This window comes from Phascolarctos cinereus, unplaced genomic scaffold (genome assembly GCF_003287225.1).
Source record: "Phascolarctos cinereus isolate Bilbo 61053 unplaced genomic scaffold, phaCin_HiC Scaffold_4;HRSCAF=312, whole genome shotgun sequence".
NCBI lineage: Eukaryota > Metazoa > Chordata > Mammalia > Diprotodontia > Phascolarctidae > Phascolarctos > Phascolarctos cinereus.
In genome coordinates, this window is record NW_027555847.1 from 697,813,995 (window position 1) to 697,834,457 (window position 20,463).

Here is a 20,463-nt window from a genome sequence, read left to right on the forward strand (position 1 = left end):
GGGAATCACAAGTCTAGGCCAAAAAAGTCTCTCATTAATAGTTAACACCCTGGTCCATCTGAGAGCAGGGAGAGAGGTTGAATTTATTGGAGACAAGAGGATGGTTCTTGGGTTGCCTGTGATTTTGCTGATAGGTGCCTTTTCTCCATCCTCTTGGTAATCTGGGGTTAAAATCATAGCATTTCAGGAGCTGGGAGGGCTCTTAGAGATGGCCCAACTCCTCTCTGTTTTACAGATGGCCCAGAGAGGAGATTAGACTTACCTAACCTCACACAACAGATCTGACACTGGAATTCAGGTCTTTTATTTTGACAATCAATTGTTCCTTGGACTTTGTGTCTGACTTGGCCCAGGACTTTTGAGATTCAGTTAAATTCATTCATAAATATTTGTTGAATGAATAAATGAATGAGAGTAATAAAACCACACCGACTTCAAAAGCAAGTCCAAACACATTGGCTCATTCCCTGCTTAAGGATGTAGCATGCAAGCACAGGCTTTGCTTTCAGAAGACCTGGGTTCAAATTCTGGCCTGTCCCTTTACCTACCTTGTATGACCTCAGGGCAAGTCACTTTCCCTCCCTCTTATAGTTTCCTTCTCAGTAAAATAGAGATGATAACACTTGTACTGCCTACCTTGTGAGGTTGTTGTAGAAGAAAGCTGTTTGTAAGTTTCAAACCCCTATGGAAATGAGAGTTGTTATTAAACCTTTTGATAGTAATAGTTTCCTTGACCTTTCCCTTCCTCTGTTGATTTTGACTTTTATTTTTTTTTTGTGAGGCAGTTGGGGTTAAGTGACTTGCCCAGGGTCACACAGCTAGTAAGTGTCAAGTGTCGGAGGGCAGATTTGAACTCGGGTCCTCCTGACTCCAAGGCCGAAGCTTTATCCACTTTGCCATCTAGCTGCCCTGGTTTTGACTATTTCTTATGGACTTGCTGATCTGAAAATAAGATGGGGATTTCATATCTGCCTCTCTATTTGTACCTGGTGAGTGGCACCATGGAGCTGAGGAGAAAAGAAGGAAATGCAGAATGTCAGGAATATCTCTAATCCTGGCAAGAGTTTTAGGAGCCTTAGCTCAAACTGTTTTGAGGTTTGAATTTGGGTTATTGTTGTTTGTGGGATCCTTAGATTTCAAACTGGACAGGACCTGAGAATACAGAATGTTAGGATCTAGAACACAGAATGTCCAAGCTGGAGGCAACCTCATGGGCTTCATTTTTCAGGGGAGAAAAATAAGATCCATTGAGGTTAAGTAGATTGTGATATTAATAGATTAGGGGGGAAAATTTATCAGTATTTCTTTTTTTTTACTTCACAGGCATTTTCAAATACACTTTTCCCCTCTCCTCTTGTCCAGTGAACCTGTCTTTATAATAAAAGAAGAAACAAAACAGTTAAATAGAACTGACAGTTTGAGCCAGGTGGACAGGGCATGCAGCATTCCATCCCCTCTGCCCCCCACCTTGCCAGTGAAAGGAAGGAAGTAGGTCACTTCATTTAATCCTTCTAGTTAGGCTTGACTATTGCAACAGCATTCCAGTGTGTTCTTGTGACCCCGTTAGCTCAGCCATGGGGCATCCACTTTGTCTCTAGGGTTTGTTCGGTTGGGGCAGGACACAATCCCAGGAGCAAGCAGCAGGTTGGTGGCTGGAATTGTCCACCCAGTGTACATGGCAGCCGGGTTGATCTCAGGGCTCCCAGACCCTCTTAAGCTTCCTTCAGGAGGCCTTCATGGCTCATGCCTTTCGCTCCCTTGAGCAGAAGGCCCAGGCTTGGGCCCTCCTGTCGTCCCCCACCGCTGAGATTCTGCTTTTGGAATGGAGATGATGGATAGGCAGGCTAGACTCTGGGTGCCCACTCTGAGGACTGAGTGGTGCTGGTCACCAAAGTCACTGGCCTGAAGACGTGATGGACGAATCTCCTTGGGGTGTGGCATCTCAAGAGGCTGCTATGCAGTGTTTCATCTGAAAAAAGTTTATTAGGAACAAGTCAGCCTCAGAAATGGGCTCAGACTAATCCTGTCATTTTAAAGAGGAGGAAAATGGAGACTTGAAAGTGACTTGGCCAAGGTAAACAGTATATGCTATCCTCAGTTTTCTAAGGGTTGGGGAGAACCAGATTTCCAAGCCCTTTCTGGACCCATATTGTTTTCCTGTCTCCTTATCTGCTTTGGCTGGAACCTGTGGGTGGCATGAAGCGCTTTTAGCATGCAGAGGGAAGTTTTTCTGTATGAGAAGCTAGAATTGGTGCCTCCCCAGGATGCTTTTGGATAGGGAAAGACTACTTTGGTCCCGAGTCCTTGGACGCCCAGAGCCAGCTGTTGCTAGGGCCCATCTCCTTCCTGCGGCTGGTAGGCAGGAAGCTGGGTCTCAGCGTCTGGCCACCGGGACCAGTGGGCATCGAGGGTGGGTGGGTCAGGTTCCCCCTTGGGCCAAGAGGCCCCTCCTGATGGATGGGAGGGGCTGCCCCGGAGCAGGGCGCCCGAGACCTGACTGCTGGTTCCCGGAGCAAGGAGCAAGCCATGGTGCCCGAGGCGATGCCGAGTTTTCAAGTCGGGGACAAGTTCTCGGGATCGGGGAGGGATCGGGGCGCTGTCGAGCCGGGTAGGACCTCGGGGGCATCTGGTCCCACCCCTCGGGCTTACGAGGGCTCCGGCCATCGGTGGAGGGAGCTTCTGCACTGGGAGCGCCCCCTCTCTGACCAGAAGCCTGGACGGGCAGCTTGGAAGAGGGGCGAGCCTCCCCGTCCTTTGTATCCCCCGGAGGGGAGGACGGGACGGGTTGGCCGGGGCCCGGCTGCTGCCCCTTCGGCCTCCCCCCTTCTCGAGTGTCCACCCGGAGTGGCGCCGAATCCCGGCGCGCTCCCGCCGAGCGTGTAGGCGGCTGGGGGATGGGCTCTGCCCTCCGCCGCCTCCCGTCCGCGATCCGGCGGACCACACAAAAGACCCCACCCCAGCCCCCGAGTGCAGTTCCGGGAGCGGCGGCCGCCCCACATGTGCACCCCGAGCTGCACGCGGGCCACGCCCCCAGGCTTCCCCCGGCCCCGCGCCCGCCGCCCGCCGGGGAGGGGCCCTGAGGGGAGGGGGGAGCCGGGGGGCGGGGACCCGGCCCCTCGGCCTCCCCCCCCCCCAGCCCCGGGCGGCCCCGTGTCACCGCGGGCAGGGCTCCCTTTGTGTGTATCCGAACCCGCTGCGGCCCCGCCATTGGCTGACCGGGGGTGGGGGGTGGGGTGGGGGCCGGCCCCTTCCTGGCTGGGCTCATGAATATGCATGAAACCCCCCTCCCCCGTGCGCGAGTGTGTGTGAGTGTGAGCGAGAGTGTGCGAGGGAGCGGGAGGGAGAGTGCGCGAGCGGCGCCGGAGCCCGAGCCCAGCGGCCGCGGCCCGGGCTCCCTCCCGCGCGGCGGCGGCGGCGGCGGCGGCGGCTCCTCCTCCCGCCATGCCCGGGAGCCCGCGCCTGGGCCCACCATGAGCCATGGCCATGTCCGTGAGCGCCGAGGAGGACGACTATGAGGAGCCGGAGCACGACCAGGTCGGCCCCGGGGCGCGGGGGGCAGGGCCGGGCCGGGCCGGGCAGGGCCGGGCCGGGCTGGGCCGGGCCGGGGCCGGGGCCCCGCCGCCCAACAAAGTTTGAGCGGCCCGGCCCTGACCGAGGGCGCCGTGGGGCTCGGGCCAGGCCGGGGAAGGGGAGGGGCGGGGAGGGGGCGTGCGGGAGGGTGCGGGTGTACGCGGGGAGCGAGCGAGCGCGGGGAGGGAGGGAGCGTGCAGCGGGGGGAGGGAGCGAGACAATGTGAGCCCCGCGGCGCGAGCGTGCCCGCCCGGCCCCGGCCCCTTCCTGCCGGGCGCCTCTCTGGAAGTTGCCGTGCCCCGGAGCACATGGAGCCGGGCAGCGGCTCGTGCAGAGCGCCGTGCCCCCGCCTGGCAGCCCGGCGGGGCTGCGGAGCGCCGGCACTTCCCCGGCCGCCTTTCTCCCCCTCCTCTCCTCTGTCAGCCCGTCCATCTGTCAGTCTGCAAAGTTGTGCCGGGACCCGGGCCTCCCGCGGCTTGGGGGGAGGTGCGTGGCTTCGGGGCGCGCCTCTGCTGGGACAGTCCGGGCTTGACTTTCTTCTCCGGTCGGGGAGGGGAGAGGACAGGAAGGGGCTCCAGCCCGGGCCGCTTTGGGGGGCTTAACTTGGGAGAATCGGGGATGCTTGGAACGTTTGCGTGATTGCTGCAGGAAACCGACTCCAGGACTGCATTAATTGGCCTTAATTTGATCTATAAGGAAAAATCCTCTCTCCAGGGGCAAGGAGGAGAGAAGTGGGGGGAGGGGAGTGGGTAGACCGGGAGAAACGCTCGTAAAACAAAGCCGTGGGTGTATTTACAACTGGAATTTACTTCCAGGATTTTGCTGGTGTGTCTAAGTGTATTTTCCTTTCCTGAAACAGATTGGCTTGTAAGGGAGAGGAAGAAAGTTCAGGTTTTACGAAGTAATCTGTAAAATAATATCAGAAACATGTGGTACAGATTATGTCTGTGACTCGTGCGGAGGCGTTCAGGTCCTGGTCAGGGGAGGTAGGGCATGGAAGTGCCTGGTGATTTTTCCATAATGAGCGCAACCTTGGGCTGATGGAGAGAAGATGCTGCCCAGACTAATGGGGCGCCCATCGTAGAGGGCCGGAAAGGAAACAGAATCATTGTGTACATGTCCACACGTTTTCTGGCTAAGCCGAGCTCACGTGCTGAGTGCTTCCTTGGGTGGAATCGGCCAAGTTTCTTCGAATTTGTCTGATTGTGCTGCGGGTCTTATTCCAGGACTCGGTTGCTTACCTTCTGATCTGCAGGGCCCTGCGGGCCATTGGAGCGGATTAACCCGTAGGAGTGCCCCTGCCCGCCCCAGAGCCTGCCAAACTTTTGACAAGCTGCTGAGTAGTGAAGACAGAAGTGTTGACTGGCTTATTTAGTCGTGCCTCTTAATTTTGATGAAAAAAATCTCCCACCTGTAGCTTTGGGTACATCACTTGTGCTGTCAGCTTTTCACAATTTGGCACCTGATTTCTTTGGTGTAGAAGAAAGAGCGATGGATTTAAAATCAGAGGACCTGGATTTGAATTCCCCATCTGCCACTGACACCTATGGATTTCATTTCTTCTCCTGTAAAGTGAGAGGGTTAGAATCTAGGGTGTCCTAGTAAATATTTAACAACCGACTGTCTGGAACTTATATGCCTTTACGTTTAATCTGAGTTATTAACATTTTCTCCATCATTCTCTTAGACAGTGAACAAGACAAACCAGGCCCTGCTTTCTGTCATTTGTGGATTTTTGAAGTGTAAATGCTTACCCTGAAAATTTAACACTTGAGGGGCAGCTGGGTGGCACAGTGGATAGAGCACCGGCCCTGGATTCAGGAGGACCTCAGTTCAAATGTGGCCTCAGACACATAACACTTACAGCCGTGTGACCCTGGGCAAGTCACTTAACCCTATTGCCTAACCAAAAAAAGAATTTAACACTTGAGAACCTGTAAGAGCTGGCCCTAGCACACCTCTGGTTGGATGCAGTGAGCTCTAAATTTATGATGCTAGTACTGAATTTGATGTCAGAGTCGGTCAGTAAACATTTATTTAGCGCCAACTGTGTTCCAGGCACTGGGCTAACTGTGGGGAGAAGACACAAGTCAGTCCCTGTTCTCAAGGAGCTCACTGTAGCAAACAACCGTGTGCCCGTGAGATGTGCACGGGATAAATTGTAGGTCAGCAGAGGGAAAGCACCGGAATTAAGGTGCAAGGCTTCCTGTAGGAGGTGGGATTTCAGGTGGGGCTTGAAGGACACCCAGAGGCTGAGATGAGAAGGGAGAGCAAGTTAGGGACAGCCGGGAAATGTGTCAGGCCTGGTGAACCCTCCTGCTTTAGGGTCGATGTCAGGGAAAACTTGGTGACGGCCTGAGCTGGCCCACAGTGGAATAGGCTGGCACTGGGGTAGTGGCTGGTGGAGGTCTTCAGGCAAAAGCTGATGTGTGGAGCTTGGGGTTAGGAACACCTCAGTTTGAATCCCTACCTTGGATATTTAAAAGCTGTGTGGACCTCCCCCCCCACACCCCGAGCAAGTCACAGCCTCGCTGAGCCTTAGTTTTTCATCTGTAAAATAGGGATAATGATAGCACGATGATATCACAGGGCTTCCTTTGGAGGACTGAATGAGATCATGTGCATAAAACTTTTTAAATTATTGAGACGCAAATGGCTGGGGGTTCAGGGATGTCGCCTCAGACCCTTGCTCAGTGTATGACTTTAGCCTCTCACCTGTATCAGGTTGCTCAGATGGTGATAAGGACATACATAGACTGAGTTAGAAGGGACTCCAAACTCTTCGTTATGTAAATGAGAAAACTGAGGCCCAGAAGGGTTTGGGGATTCGCCCAAGATTGTACAGCTGGGAAGAAGCAGAGGCTTCCAATCTGGGTCCTCTGCTGCTCTAAAGCCAAGTGCCATGTAACCCTTAGAGTGCTGGCTTGTCACGAGCTTCTTGTTGGGAACAACTTGAAAGGGATGGATTCCCATCATTTGTGAGTCTGATCCTCATCTCAGAACTGTGAGTGGGAGTGGCAGACAGCTGTCCCAAGGCGGCCTGGACTGTCCAAGGATGTGCTGGGCTCCCCCTCCCAGGAGGTCTGCAAGCAGAGGCTGGGGTTGGCCCAGAGGGGATTCCTGGGTGTCCCAGGGTGGGGCTGGCCGGCCCCCGAGGCTGCCTCCAAAGGCCTCCCTCTAAAGTGCTGTGATGTACTATGTTTCAGCAGGCGAGGTGCGGGAGGCTGCTTGTGTGCACCCCTTGGCTTCTTAGTGCTTACGTTGGAGGGGGCTGGTGGCCCCTTCTGCTCAGTTACAGCCTGGTGATCTTTCTCTAGTTCCCATAGCAGAACTTAGTGCTTCTCTCTCTTGCCTTAAAAACACCGTGTCCATATAAAGGAGACCTGGGCAGTGCTGAAACACACTGCCCCCATCATTGGTTCATTCATGCATTCATTTGTTCGACCTAGATGGGGGTTTCAGTGATGCAGGGGCCTGTGAATGAGGAAAGGCCTTCTGCCAGTGCAGATAGACACGCCTGCTCTGAAATTTCAGGTCTTTGGGAGTTGCCTAGACCCTGGGAAATTAACTGATTCTCCTAGGGCCGTGCAGCCAGTATAGGTCAGAGCGGGGCTTGAGCCCCGATTTTCCTGGCTGAAGTAGGTAGGCGCTTTAACTGTGATGCTCGAGATCCCATCTAACAACAGTGGCTGGCATTTTGCAAAGCACTTTATGGACAATCGCATTTGACCTCACCACAACCCAATGATATAGATACACTCCCATTTTACAGATGAGAAAACCACAGCCCTCAAAGTGACTTGCCCTTTGTTCTGGGGTGAACAGTTGTTCTTTCTGAGGTTTGAGCCCTCATTTTCTTTGACTCCAAGTCCACTAGGCCCGCCTCTTTCTTCTGATTGGTTTGCTTTCTTGCTGCCCCTCAAGCCCTTAAATTAGTCATCCCGGTGACATCTCCAGGGACTTTACATCATCCCAGCAGCTCTCTGGTCCCATCCAGAGAGGCCGCCTGTTTGGGACGGGGGTGTTCTCTCCCTCCGCAACCTCTGGAGTTTTTCCCACTTTCATGGGTTATGGTCACCACAGGAGAGTCGAAGGTTTTTCTAAATGGTTGCCGGAGAAGGCCTCCTCGTCCTCAGACTTGGCTGGCCTCCTCTCTCCCTTCCGTCCCTCTTCTAAGGAGCAGCCACAGAAAGACAGGGATGAGCTAGGTTTGATCCTTACTCTGGGAGGGAGCTCATAGAATCAGCCAGTCAGTCCCCAAACGTTTGTAAAGGGGTGTTGGGTCCTGGGAAGTCCTTAAGCAGTTTCCATTTCTAAAAGGTCTGTATCTTGTGGGTTGCTAATTATTCACCTGCTGTCTCCCCATTAGACTGTGAGCTCCTTGAGAGCGGGGATTGTTTTTACTTTTCTTTGTGTTCCTGGTGCTTACCCCAGTGCCTGGGTCATAGGAAACCTGCCTGGACTGACCCCAGTGCTGGCTGCTAGCACTCTGTTAAAAGAGACCTCAGGCTGCTGATGACCCAGGAGATTGGAGGCCTGGTCCAGAAAAGGTGGTGGTGTTGGCCTGGCATCCATGTGGTCTGTACACTGCTGCCTGAGGAGCTGGGAAAGCCCTAATTCTCCTCCAGATTTTGCATCAGGCCTGCCACTGGTTAGGGTTGGCTCCTCTGCAGCTGCCAGGGTCTCTGATCTGCTGCTCCATGGTGTCCTAGCTCCAGCTGGAAGGGACGACAGAGGCCGTTGAGTCAGTGTGCCCATTTTACAGATGAGGAAACCGAGGCCCATTGTGGTCACCCAGGTGTTGTGGTGGGGTCAGGATTAGAACTGGGGTCTGGTGAGGCCGTGTTCAGCCTTCCCAATTCATGGCTCATTCCACTGGGCTGGCTGGTCCATGTGGGGCCTTCTGTCTTGTACTTTCACCCAGTGAGTATTTTAATGGCAGTGAAGCAGCAACCTGGGCTCTTTACTCAAGAGGCAGCAGCATCACGTTGTAGAAAGAATGTGGATCTGGAGTTGGACCATCTGGATTGGAACCTGCTTCTTAAGCCACCTGCGTATCCTTAGGCAAGTCAGCGGCCTCATCCAATGGTGAGAGCATTCCCATTTCGATGATGTCTCAAGATTTGTAAAGCACTCTACCTGCGTGAACCTAGGGAAGAAGGTAAATTTATCATCCCCATTTTACAGATGAGGAAACTGAGGCGTGATTCAGTTAAGTGATTTGTCTGTTATTATATACTGCTAGTAGGTATCTGAGGCAGGATTTGAACCCACTTCTCCCCTGGAAGCCTTCATGGCTCTCTTAGGAACAGGTCATGAGCCTCATTTTCCTTTTTTTGGGTACTAACCGAGCTGGCAGGCAGGGTTAGTCACTCTCAGTGTCAGAGAGAGCAGGTATGGAGATCTTAGCACTATAGAAATAGGAACTGCTGCTGTTCTCCCCATTGGACAGATGAAAAAACTGATGATCAGCGCTCCGGTGTCTTGCCCAGTGTTACACGGTGACACATGGCGGCCCAGAAGACCGACAGCTGGGTAGCGAGATTTGGGACTAGAGAAGCGACCAGGCTCCAAGAGTCGTCATTCCAGAGTCAAGGTCGGTTCAGAGGGAGGTCTCTTGGATTCTGTTCTCTCAGGCTAGGCACTAATGACAGGCTTATCAGATGCACGGAGGACAGAGTGGAAGAAGTGGCTGCTCTGATGAATGACAGTGTCTGGATTCAGATTGAGCAAGCCAAGTGCTTTGGACGATGGGTTCCAAAGATTCGTTTCCCAAGTCCACGATGGGAAACATGTGGAGGAGAGCTGAGAGTCTGACGGGGCGACCGAGGAGGCGCATGCCGACGGGGTGGGGGGTGAGGGCCGGTGACGCTTATCCACAGAGCTCCTCGGCAGGGATGACGGCCAGGGGCTGGAGCTTGTCAGGAAGAGGGCGCCCTGTAAGGCAGCTCTCATCGCGATGCTGCGCAGCCCTGGGACGCTGGTCAGGTCTCACCTCCCGGGCCTCGGTTTGCTCATCTGCACGGTGAGGTGCTCGGGCTTGATGGCCTTTGGGGACGCTTTCAGATCTAGAGCTAGGATCTGGTGAAAAATGAACCACTCACTGCATGGGGAGCACCGTGCCCTCAAGCAGCTTGCGCTCTAATAGGGGAAGGCAACCTGACAGGGGAGTGTTCACTCCTGTGAGCTGTTGAAGGAGCTAGGGATATTAGCTTGGAGAAGAGAATCCTTAAGGTAACATTATAGCTCAGAGGCAGTGTGGACAGAGACCTGCACTTGTATCTGGAAGACCCGGGTTCAGATCGTGCCTCAGATCCTTATTAGTTATGGGGAAGTCACTTAGCCTCTCAATGTCTCTTTCCTCATCTGTAAAAGGGAATTATAATAATCCATCCTCCCAGGGTGGTTGTGGGATTCAAATGAGATAAATAATGTTCTCGAGACACATGGCAGACTTTAAACGGCTGTGTAATCTTCATTGTTATTATTAATTATTATTATTCTTAATGAAGAGACAGAGTCTGAGGACAGTGTCAGACCTCTTAAAGGTACAGTATTTCCTCAGCTCCAGACTGGGTCTTTTGACTCTTCCTATAGCTGAGGTCCATGTGTTAGGGTCATAGATGGAGCGCTGGAAGGGATCTTGACCTGGCCTTCTCCTTTTTCTGGGTGACTAAACTGGGGCCCGGAGGAAACAGCACTCAATCCGTAGACACCTAGTGAGCGCTCACTGTGCTAAATAGAGGCCAGAGCAGCCCCTGACCTCAGGAGCTCTGCCGTTGGCTCGCTCTGCAACCTGGCACCTACTCCCTTCCCCTTTCTGTTTCCTTCTCTGTAAATTAATCAGTCAGTCAACACATATTAAGTACCTGCTGTGTTCCAGACATCAGTGCCTGCCCTTAAGGAGCTCCGTCATTGGCTTGCTGTGCAACCTTGCACCACTCCCTTCCCCTTTCTGTTCCTTCTCTGTAAATCAATCAGTCAAAAAAAAATATATATATATTAAGCACTTGCTATGTTCCCTATCATTCCCTGCCCTCAAGGAGTTTACAGTCTATTGGGGGAGACCACAGGGAAACAAATATATGCAAAGCAAGCTCTCTACAGGATAAATAGTAAGGAATTCAGAGAGGGAAGGCATTACGAGGGGTTGGGAAGGCTTCCTGGAGGAGGTGGGATCTTAGTTGGGACCTAAGAGAAGCCAGAGGCCGAGAGGCAAAGATGAGGAGGGAGAGCGCTCCAGGAACGGGGGATGGCAGAGAAAGTTCCTGGAGCCAAGAGATGGAGGGTCAGTCACGCAGAGCTGGGATGCCATTTTCCAGTGCCTTGAGTTTAAAAATCTAAGAAGTTTGTTGATTTCTTTTTGATGCCCAGCCAGTTTTCTCCATTGGGGCCTGGGCCCCACCACCCCATCTGTCCTCCTGCTTTGCTCCCTAGAATGTGCTGCGCCCTTGGGTTCCAAGTCAGCCCAACCCAGTGGGGGATAGATAGGGGCCGTTTCAGAAGGGACAGCTTAGTGGAGGATGGGGGGGCTGGCTTCAGCTGAAGGACCTGCAGCCACAGAACAAGGATGGTTTGGGGGAAACGGGCAGACTTTTGCCCCCTTGTGTCTCAGGCCTGGGCCATGACTGCCGATACTGTTAGGTAAGATAGGGCCTCAGCTCTGAGCTCTGACTCTGTGGGTGCTCGACTTCTACCCATTGAGAGCCTTTGGCTGTGACAGCCTCACCTGTTAGCGATACAGACTTGGGAGGTTACGTGATGCTCTGCCACTTTGTCTGGGAGGCTGGGGAGGTGCGGGGAGAATCCACGTCACATCCTGTGAGGTGTCGCCAGCAGTCCTGAGGCATTAGGCCAAGGAGAGTGGGAGGGGAGGGACAGAGAAAAAGCCCCCGCCCAGCCACCTGCGGCACCTGGAGCCTCCTTGATGGGCTCGCTGGACATGTTCCTCTGACTCGGGGAACCTTGGTCGTCTTACTAAGAGTCTCTTGGCTGGCTGGGCCCCTCCCCCTCCCCACCTGTGTGCGTGTGATGGAAGCAGAGGCGTCTTGACTTTACCTTTGTTTCTGCAGCGAATCCAAAGGGCGCAGCAGGGAGCCGAAAGCTTCCTTTGTTTGTCTTTGTATCCCTACCACCTGGTCATAGAGTTACCTGGCATATAGTAGGTGCTTAATAAATGCTTGTGGATTGGTTGATTCCCTTGTGTCTCCCACATCACCCCCATGGGTCTCGTGGTATTCCTCCTCCGAAAAAGTAGTAATAACAACTGATGTTAACATCCCACATGAGAAAATGCTCTACCTCGTTATCGATTAGAGGAATGCAAATTAAAACAGTTCTGAGGTGTACCCTCTCACACCTGTCATTGGCTAAAAAACGATGGAAGGGACAAATGACGAATGTTGGAGGGGATGTGGAAGAATTGGGATGCTGATACACTGTTGGTGGAATTGCGAACTGGTCCAGCTGTTGTGGAGAGCGATCTGGAATTATGCCCGAAGAGTTATAAAACTGTGTGTACCCTTTGACCCAGCCGTGCTGCCGTCAGGTCTGTTTCCCAAGGTGATCAGGGAGAAGAATCTACATGTTATATAAATATTTGCAGCAGCTCTCTCTGTGGTGGCAAAGAACTGGAAATCGAGGGGATGCCCATCCACTGGGGAATGGCTGAACACACTGTGGTGTACGATTGGGATGGGACCCTGCTGTGCTGTGAGAAATGATGAGCGTCTCCTTTTAGAAAAGCGTGAAAAGACTGGCAGGAACTCACAAAGAGCGAAATGATTGGAACAAGAGAACGTCGTATACGGTAGCAGCCGTGTTCCAAGAGTAACTGCGATGTGAACGTTCAGATGAGCCGTGAAGGAAGATGCTCTGCGCCTCCAGAAGGACCTGCCGGTGGGAGTGTGTCTCGTCCGGCTCCCCACATCCGTCGTGGCCATGTGTGGGCCTTCTCTGTGGGGGCTGGGGAGGCAGACAGGGAGACAACTCGGAACTTAAAATGTAACAACAATGAAAGTGAAAGTAATTAAATGTCTAAAAAATCACATTTCAAGGCTTGCAAAGGGTTTTACATACATGATCTCGTTTAATCCTCTGAGATAAGTGTAGCAGGTATTATTATCTCCATTTTATAGATGAGGAAACTGAGGGAGAAGGAAAAGAAATGACTTGGCCCAGGGTCACACAGCTGATGAGAATGGTAACTGACATTGGTATGCCTGGTCCTATGCCAAGTGCTTGACAATCTCGTTGGATTCTCACAGCAACCCCATTTTACAGATGAGGAAACTGATGAGCAAACGGGTTGGTTAGGTGACTTGCCCAGGGTCACCCAGCTAGTAAGCATCTGAGGCTGGATTTGGAACCCAGTGGTCTCCTGGATGCCAAGCCCAGTTTTCTCTGATCAGGCACGCTGCCAGTCCTCATTAATTCAAAGAGGTTTGGGAGTAGAGTCAGGGTGCTGTAACAGAAAGACCGTGGGATTTAGGTTTGTGGGATCGTTGAGTTAAAGCTGGGAAGGACCTTAGACACCATCCACATTTCTTTGTTCTATATACTGGGAAGCAGATCCAGGCAAGTGAAGTGACTGGTTGCCTGAGGGTGCACTATGGAGTATCAGAGATGACATTTGAACCCAGTTCCTCTGACCCCGAATTCAGGAGCCAGCATGCGGTGGTGAGAGGATTGTCATCCAGATGAGGAATCTGGTGGCTGCTAAGTCCACGTCTCCTTCTGTGGTTCTGTGTCAGCTTAGAAAAATGCAGGAGAGGAGGGGCTCTGAAACCTGCCCGACGTTTAAGTAGGTGTCAGATGCCAGGCGGGAGTGTCCACGCTGAACCCCAAGTTCTTCATCTGTAAAATGAGGATGTGTCCCCCCCCCCATCCCCAACACACACACAGGATGCCTCAAAGCGGCTCTGAATGTCAGCTCTCAGATCAGGGGTGGTGCGAACTGCCTCCCTACCCCTTCCGCACACGCCAGATCCCCGAGCAGTTTGGGGAACTTTGGACACTCCTTGTAATTCTAGTCTCTTTGTTAAGAAATGGCTTTGTAACTCCCCTCCTCACAACCTTCTCTGGCTCCCTGTTTTCTCTAGGATACAGTCTCATTCAGCTCCTTAGAGCTGCCCACCCTTGGACTCATACCTCTCTTTCCAGGCCCATGCCGTAGCCTCTGGGTGTCGTCTCTTGGGGAACCCCCCGCCCCAGGCCTTTACCTCTTAGGAGTTGTGGCCTCCTTCAGGCACTAGACCTTTCCTGATATTTTGGTCCCTTCTTTAAGCTGGTACCCGTTCTGTATAGCCTTGGTGTTCATCTGTTTGTGGGTGGCTGGTTTTGTCCTAGCGTGTCCAGTGCCTGGCCCATGACAAATGCATGCTTGCACTGAATGGAAGAAGCCTGGGGTGTTTGGGAGACGCCGTGGCTGCTGCCCTGGCATGCTTTGCCATGTTCTGCCAGGGACGGAGATCTTCGGCCGACGAGCCCAGCTCCGGGCAGGGCAGTGGCTCTTCAGCCAGCAGCGTTCCATGAAACAGATCATTTGGGGAAGGCGAGGAGCTCGCATCTGGAGGGGGGTGGTGAGTCAGGAAGAGCTTTCTGTGCGTAGGTGCTGGGGAATGAGCAGAGGCTCAGTGGAAGCCGGCAGGAGAGGAGGACGTGCACTCCCTGGGTGAAGCCCAGGGAACAGGAAGCGGTGAGGGGGCACCCTCCAGTCTCATGTAGATACTCAGACCTGGGATGCCTGGGGCCCTGGGCAAGCCACTTCTCCCCAGACCTCAGTTTCTTCGCCAGTAATATGGGGAGGGGTTGCACTAAGGTCTCTGGTAGGTCCAGCTTTTCCGTGGTGGATTGTTTTTGTTTTTTGGGTTTTTTTTTTTAGGCAGTTGGGGTTAAGTGACTTGCCCAGGGTCACACAGTTCATAAGTGTCACGTGTTTGGTCTGAGGCCGGATTTGAACTCAGGTCCTCCTGATTTCAGTGCAGGTGCTCTATCCACTACGCCATCTAGCTGCCCCTTGGGTTTTTTGTTTTTTGGGGTTTTTTTGAGGGGTAGGGCAGGACTGTACTGTTGGGTAGGATAGTAGATGTGGATCTGGAAAGGGTCCTTGGAGGTGATTGGATCCACCTCTGTGGGGAGGGGCCCAGAGAAGGTGCAGGACTGGTCCAAGATTAAAAGTGAGGTTTGAACTCCAGAGCTGGCATTCTTTTACCCTGCCCGCCAGTGGCTCCACCTGGGTACTCAGGGGAGCGGGTGGTGGGTAGTGGGCACCTAAGCCTTTCTCTTCTTCCCGTGGTGTAGTTTGGTTCGTGCTCTGATCTCTCATTGCACTTGATCTCAGCGGCCTCGCCCCAGGGCCCAGCTGAGGCTGCCGAGGCCAATGTGAATCTCAGCACCCCAGAGCTGAGAGGGAGAGGTCAGGAAGCTGCCAAGAGGCCACCTTGAAATGGGGCTAAGGAAAACTTGCTAACAATAATTGTCTCCGATAAAATAGAAGCTCCTCTGTAGGGCATTGAGAGTCCTGACCCCAGCCTCCCGTTCTAGCCTCGTTATCCATTACTCTGTCTCCCTGGTGACCCTGCATCTTTGCCTGCCCTGGGCTGTCCCCCCCTCCACCTCCCCAGACCTTGCTCCTTCCACTTTGGGAGTCCGCGTGTACTTGTATGCGGCTGTCATCTCCCCCTTAGAATGTAAGCTTCTCGAGAGCAGACTGCGTGGCCTTCTCCGTGCTTGTTTTCCGTGGTGCCCGGCACGTGATAGGAGCTTCGTGATCGCTTGTCGCGTCGTGTGGAGACCTCCACGGGTGGATGGGCTTCCTGAGGCCGTGGCGGGTTTGGCGGCAGCCGGATGCCTGCTTGTTGGGATTGTTATCAAAGGGGCTCTGTGTGGGGCGTGGGCTTGACCAGAGGCTGCCCAGGTGCCTCCCAGGGCGAAGGTTCTGGGTTCGAGAGCTAACTTTCCATAGTGCGCTGTCTCAGTGAGGCCTCTCTTGGGATTGCTGGAGATGCTGGGATAGTTAGGTCCGGACGTTGGTGGTGTTGAGTGGCAGAAGTAATACAGGGGCTAGAGTCAGGAAGACAGGGGTTTAAATCCCACCTCAGACACTCACAAGTCACCTCAGCTCCCTGGGCCTCAGATTCGCCATCTGTAAAATGAGGAAAGGCCTCATGAATCCCAGCTCTAACTCCACGATTCCTTGACGACTCACCGAGGAGTCCGTCTTTGCTTTTGTCCATTCACCATTCCCTTCTTGTTCCAAACATCTCCTTATTTGGTCTTTTTCAGTCGTGTCTGACTCTTTGTGGCCCCATTTAGAGTTTTCTTGGTAGAGATACTGGAATGGTTTGCCATTTCCTTTTCCAGCTCATTTTACAGATGAGGAAACTGAGGCAAACAGGGTGAAGTGACTTGCTCAGGGTCACACAGCTAGTAAGTGTCCGAGGGCAGATTTGAACACAGGTCTTCCCGACTCCAGGCCTGGCGCGCTATCCACTGTTCCGTCTGGTTGCCCCAGTGTCTACTTAACCAATCCTTTAGGTTTATAACGCATTACCTGGGCCCCTCCTGGTGGCCCTGAGGCCCAAAGAGATATTGCTGGTTTCCTGTAATAGTATGAAATGGGCCTGATGCCTGAGTCAGGCTGATGGGCTGCGAGTCCGGAGTGGGATTTCAGCCTTGACGTGAAGAAAACCTTCCCAGTAGTTAAAGCTGTCCCAGGGTGGAAAGGAGCTCTGGAAAAGGAGTCTATTACCCCCATTAGTGGGCATTAAGCCGATGACTCACTGGCTGTGTTGTAGAGGGATTGGTGTTCAAAAGGTGGAGCTGAGCTGTGGGGCCCCCTGCAATTCAAGACTCCGTCTGAAGCCTAGGCTCTGAGGTCTGAGACTTCATTGGCTCCTGGCATTCAGGCTTGGAAAAAGAGAAGGTTTGATTTTTCTAAAACTGTTTGTAGTAGGGAGGCCTCTTCTCAGTATCTTCCTTTGCTTATCTGAGACATCATAGGGATAGCAGCATCAGAGCATCGTAGGTCTAGTGCTGGCAGGGATGCATCTAGGCCAACCTCTCTCTGAGGGGCTTAAGGGTCAGTTGTGACTTGCTAGCTGTGTGACCCTGGGCAAGTCATATAACCCCAATTGCCTCTCAAAAATAAACAAAACAGTTGTGAGCACCAGAAGGAAGATTATTTTTATTTCAAGTCCTCATTCTTTCCCTGTCACCCCCCCGCCAACATTTAGAAAGCAAGAAAAACAAAACCCCTGTTACAGATATGAAGAGTCACACAAAACAAATCCCTGCGTTGATTTATGTCCAGATAAAGGTATCTGAGCCTACACTGAGTCTCCATTACTTCCTTAACTGGAAGCGGGTTCTGCTCACTACAGTTGGTCTCAGTTCTAACAGGTCTTTCCACGTTTCTCTGAAATAGTCTCCATTGTTTCTTAACAACTTGCTCCGCTGCTGACAGACATCCCCTCTGCTCCCGAGTCTTTGCCACCACAAAAAGGGTCCTTTTCCTCTTTGATTCTTTGGGATCCAGAGATAGATAGTAGCAGCATCACTGGGCCAAAGGCTACGCCCAGTTTAACAGCTCTTTTGGGCCCTAGTTCCCGCTTGCTTTCCACAAAGGTTGGCCTGGCTGAGGTTCCATCAGTGGGCCTCATTTACCACAGCCCCAGCATGTGTCCTTTCCGTTTTCTCTCATCTTAGCCAATCTGTATGAGGTGTGAGGTGGCACTACCTTAGAGTTGCTTTAATTTGCATTTCTCTAATGAGTGACTTGGAGCATTTTGGACTCAGCCTCTGCAAAGACGTGGGAGTGGGAGATGGAATTTCTCATATAAGGAAAGAGCCAGCAGGCTGTGGGACTGGTACTCAGGGTTCATGAATGTGGAGTGACGTTTAATGAGCCTGGAAGGGTCTGTGGGAGCCAGGCGATTGTGGGAGGCTTTAAAAGCCATGCTGAGAAGGGGCAGCTAGGTGGCGCAGTGGATAGAGCTCTAGCCTTGGAGTCAGGAGGACCTGAGTTCAAATCCAGCCTCAGACACTTGGTACTTACTAGCTGTGTGACTCTGGACAAGTCACTTAACCCTGATTGCCTCACGAAAAATAAAAAGCCTTGCTGAGGCATTTGTTTTCCACGTGGTGGTACTAGGGAGTGTTGGAAGTTTCTTCGTGTTGTAGAGGGAATTCGTGTTCAGTAAGAGTTGAACTCTGTGGCTTCTGAGATCCACTCCAGCTTGATCTGCTGGGTCTGAGGATCTGGGAGCCCATTTGGATGCCAGCATGTTGCTGCCTGTGTGACCCTGGGACAGTCACTTCACCGGCCTCTCTGGGCCCGTTTCCTCGTAGAAGGAGAGGAATGAAACGCATGGCCAGTAGGAACTTAGGATGAGAAGATGCCACCAGCCAAAAGCCCCTCTGCTGCCTTCCAGGACCCCGCAGGGGAGGGGAGGTCAGAGCTGTTTATGTCGGGCAGTTATGAGTTTCATTTGTGTTTCTGGTGCAAGCAGTGGTTGGAGGGAGAGAGGGCAGGATGCTGCCAAGTGAAGGAGCCTGGATATCCACTCCAGGCTGAGTCTTCCTGAGCTGTGACTTGTCTCTAGGATTCGTGGACCGGTTGATGGGGGTGTGGTTCGTGGAGGGGGTGGGGGTGGGGGGCTGGTCCCAGGGTCTGTTTCCTGGCCTGGCCACTTGGTGTATTTCCCTTTCTTTTAGTCCAGGCCTGTTCTTTTACCAATGAGGAAACCAGCCCCTCAGGGTTTAAGGACCCTGCCCAAGGTTTCCTGCCTAGTAACTGAAGGCAGGGTTTGGACCAGGTGCTCCCACTCTACCAGCCATCCAGGGCCCTGGGCCTCTGCTGATCCTCAGGCTTGCTCCCCTCCCAGAGGCAGCCCCTTGGGATCTGGCCCGGATGTAGAGAGGCTTTTCTGCTCTTCCTTCTCTGCTCCACAGCCAGGGTATTTCTGGATGTGTGTGGTGGAACAAAGACCGAGTTGGGTGGTTTTCTGGGAAGGGGTGGTCCAGAATTTAAAATGAACTCCCCTGGTTCCTAGTACAGTGAACTGAAACGTGGCAGATATCTCCTTTCCCAAACATCTAGCCTTCAGAAAGGGCCCTGGAGTTAATGTGAAGGCTTTCAATAGCTGGAAAGATTCAGCCAGAAAAAAGTGGCTTCTGATTCGCTAAGTACAGAATAACAGGCTAACTTACAGACAGGCCCCAGGCCTGGGCGGGAGGCAGGGAAATGTACCCGTTACCTCTTCCCGCCCCGCCTGGGAGCTCTGCCTCCTGCTCCAGAGAAGATTTATGGGTTCTTAGAGCTTGAAGTGACGGTGGAGGCCGTGGGGGCCAGTCCCTTCATCTCCGAGGCAGGAAGACATCAATCAGGGCCAGTCCTGACTCAGACGCTTAGTAGCTGCGAGAGGCTGGGCCGACCACACGGCCTCAGTCTTCTCTTGTGTGAAATGGGACGGGAGTGTCAAAAGAGCAGTTTGTGATCTCCAGCTCTCTCCAGAAATGACGTGTTGTTGTTTATTTTACAACTGAGGAGGCTTGGACCTAGACCAGTTGAGTAATAATGGCATTTCTAGAATACCTTAAGGTTTGCAAAGTGCTTTTGATCTGATCTGTGATCTTCACAACAACCATTATGAGGTAGGTGCTGTTGAGGTTTCAGTGACTTGCCCAAGGTCGCTTGGGTGCATTGCTGAGCCAGGATTCAAACTCAGGTTCACTTGAACCCAGATTTTAATTTGACTCCACACTTGGTGCTCTTTCACGGCCCTGCGCTGCTTCTGGTGTTTGTGGGTCTTTTTGCTTTGGGCTGGTGTGTTGTAAAGCAGGTTTTGAGCAGAGGCACACAGCTGATTGCCAGCAAGCATGGGATGTACCTCCGAGGGCTGTGATGGGGCTGGGGGTTAGGAGCAAAGACCCCAGATGGAACTCCCTGCCCTGCCATTGGTTCCCCCCAGTTCCCTGCCCCAGAGGGGGAGGTCCTCTCAGGGCAGCAGAGATGCAGACAACACACAGCTGTGCGGTCCGGAGTGTGCCCAGCCAGTGCCGTACGCAGCTCCTCACCAGGCACGTTTTCTGACGTCTTGCAGAACCGGGCGGTAGGGCGGCCCAAGGGGAAGCTGGGCCCGGCCTCAGCGGTGAAGTTGGCCGCCAATCGGACGACAGCAGGGGCGCGTCGGCGACGGACGAGATGCCGCAAGTGCGAGGCCTGCCTGCGGACCGAGTGTGGCGAGTGTCACTTCTGCAAGGACATGAAGAAGTTTGGGGGGCCCGGGCGGATGAAGCAGTCCTGCATCATGAGGCAGTGCATCGCGGTAAGTGCCCGCAGGGTTTGTCAGGGCCCCGGCCCCGCGTCTCCCTCCTCTCCCCTTTACAGTGAGCTGGGGAGTGACCGAGCCAGGGCTCCCTCCTCAGAGTCTCAGAGACACGATGATTCCTTTCCTTCCTTCATGGGACAGGAGACCTGAGTGACCCTTGTATGCGCACAGGCTGCTCCGACCTCGGGGATTAGGCTGCAGCGCGGGCTGGTCCTCAAGTCCTCTCTTAAGGTCTCCCTCCAAGGCCCCCTCCTGGCTGGAAGGGACCTTTGGTTTTTGGAGGCCATGCCCACGCCAGCAGGTAGCCTACAGACCAGTCCCACAAGTTCCAGACTCCTGCTACAGCAGACTAGTCAGTGAAGAGCCTGGCATTTATAGATCTCCCGCGCTAGGCGTGGGGAGCCCAGGAGGCCCCGTGCAGGCCTAGCCCGCCAGCCTGGGCCTTGTTCTCCGGGGCTCCGGGGCTGACCGTTGTTCGCCCCGTCTAGGGAGGGAAGGGCCAGATTGGACCGGAGTTAGGATGACAGCTTCCTTCGCTTTCTCTTCCCTCTGCTCGGCTCTG

General features: G+C 53.3%; 1 protein-coding gene across 1 annotated transcript in view; it reads left to right on the forward strand.

Annotated features, from left to right (window-relative positions):
• The window catches only part of KDM2B (lysine demethylase 2B), a 137,692-nt gene that overhangs the window by 106,749 nt on the left and 10,480 nt on the right, over positions 1 to 20,463 (forward strand). The window contains exon 14 of the mRNA XM_078154287.1: positions 19,674 to 19,898. Coding sequence (XP_078010413.1) covers positions 19,674 to 19,898 — 225 coding nt within the window. The remainder of the gene's footprint in view (positions 1 to 19,673; positions 19,899 to 20,463) is intronic.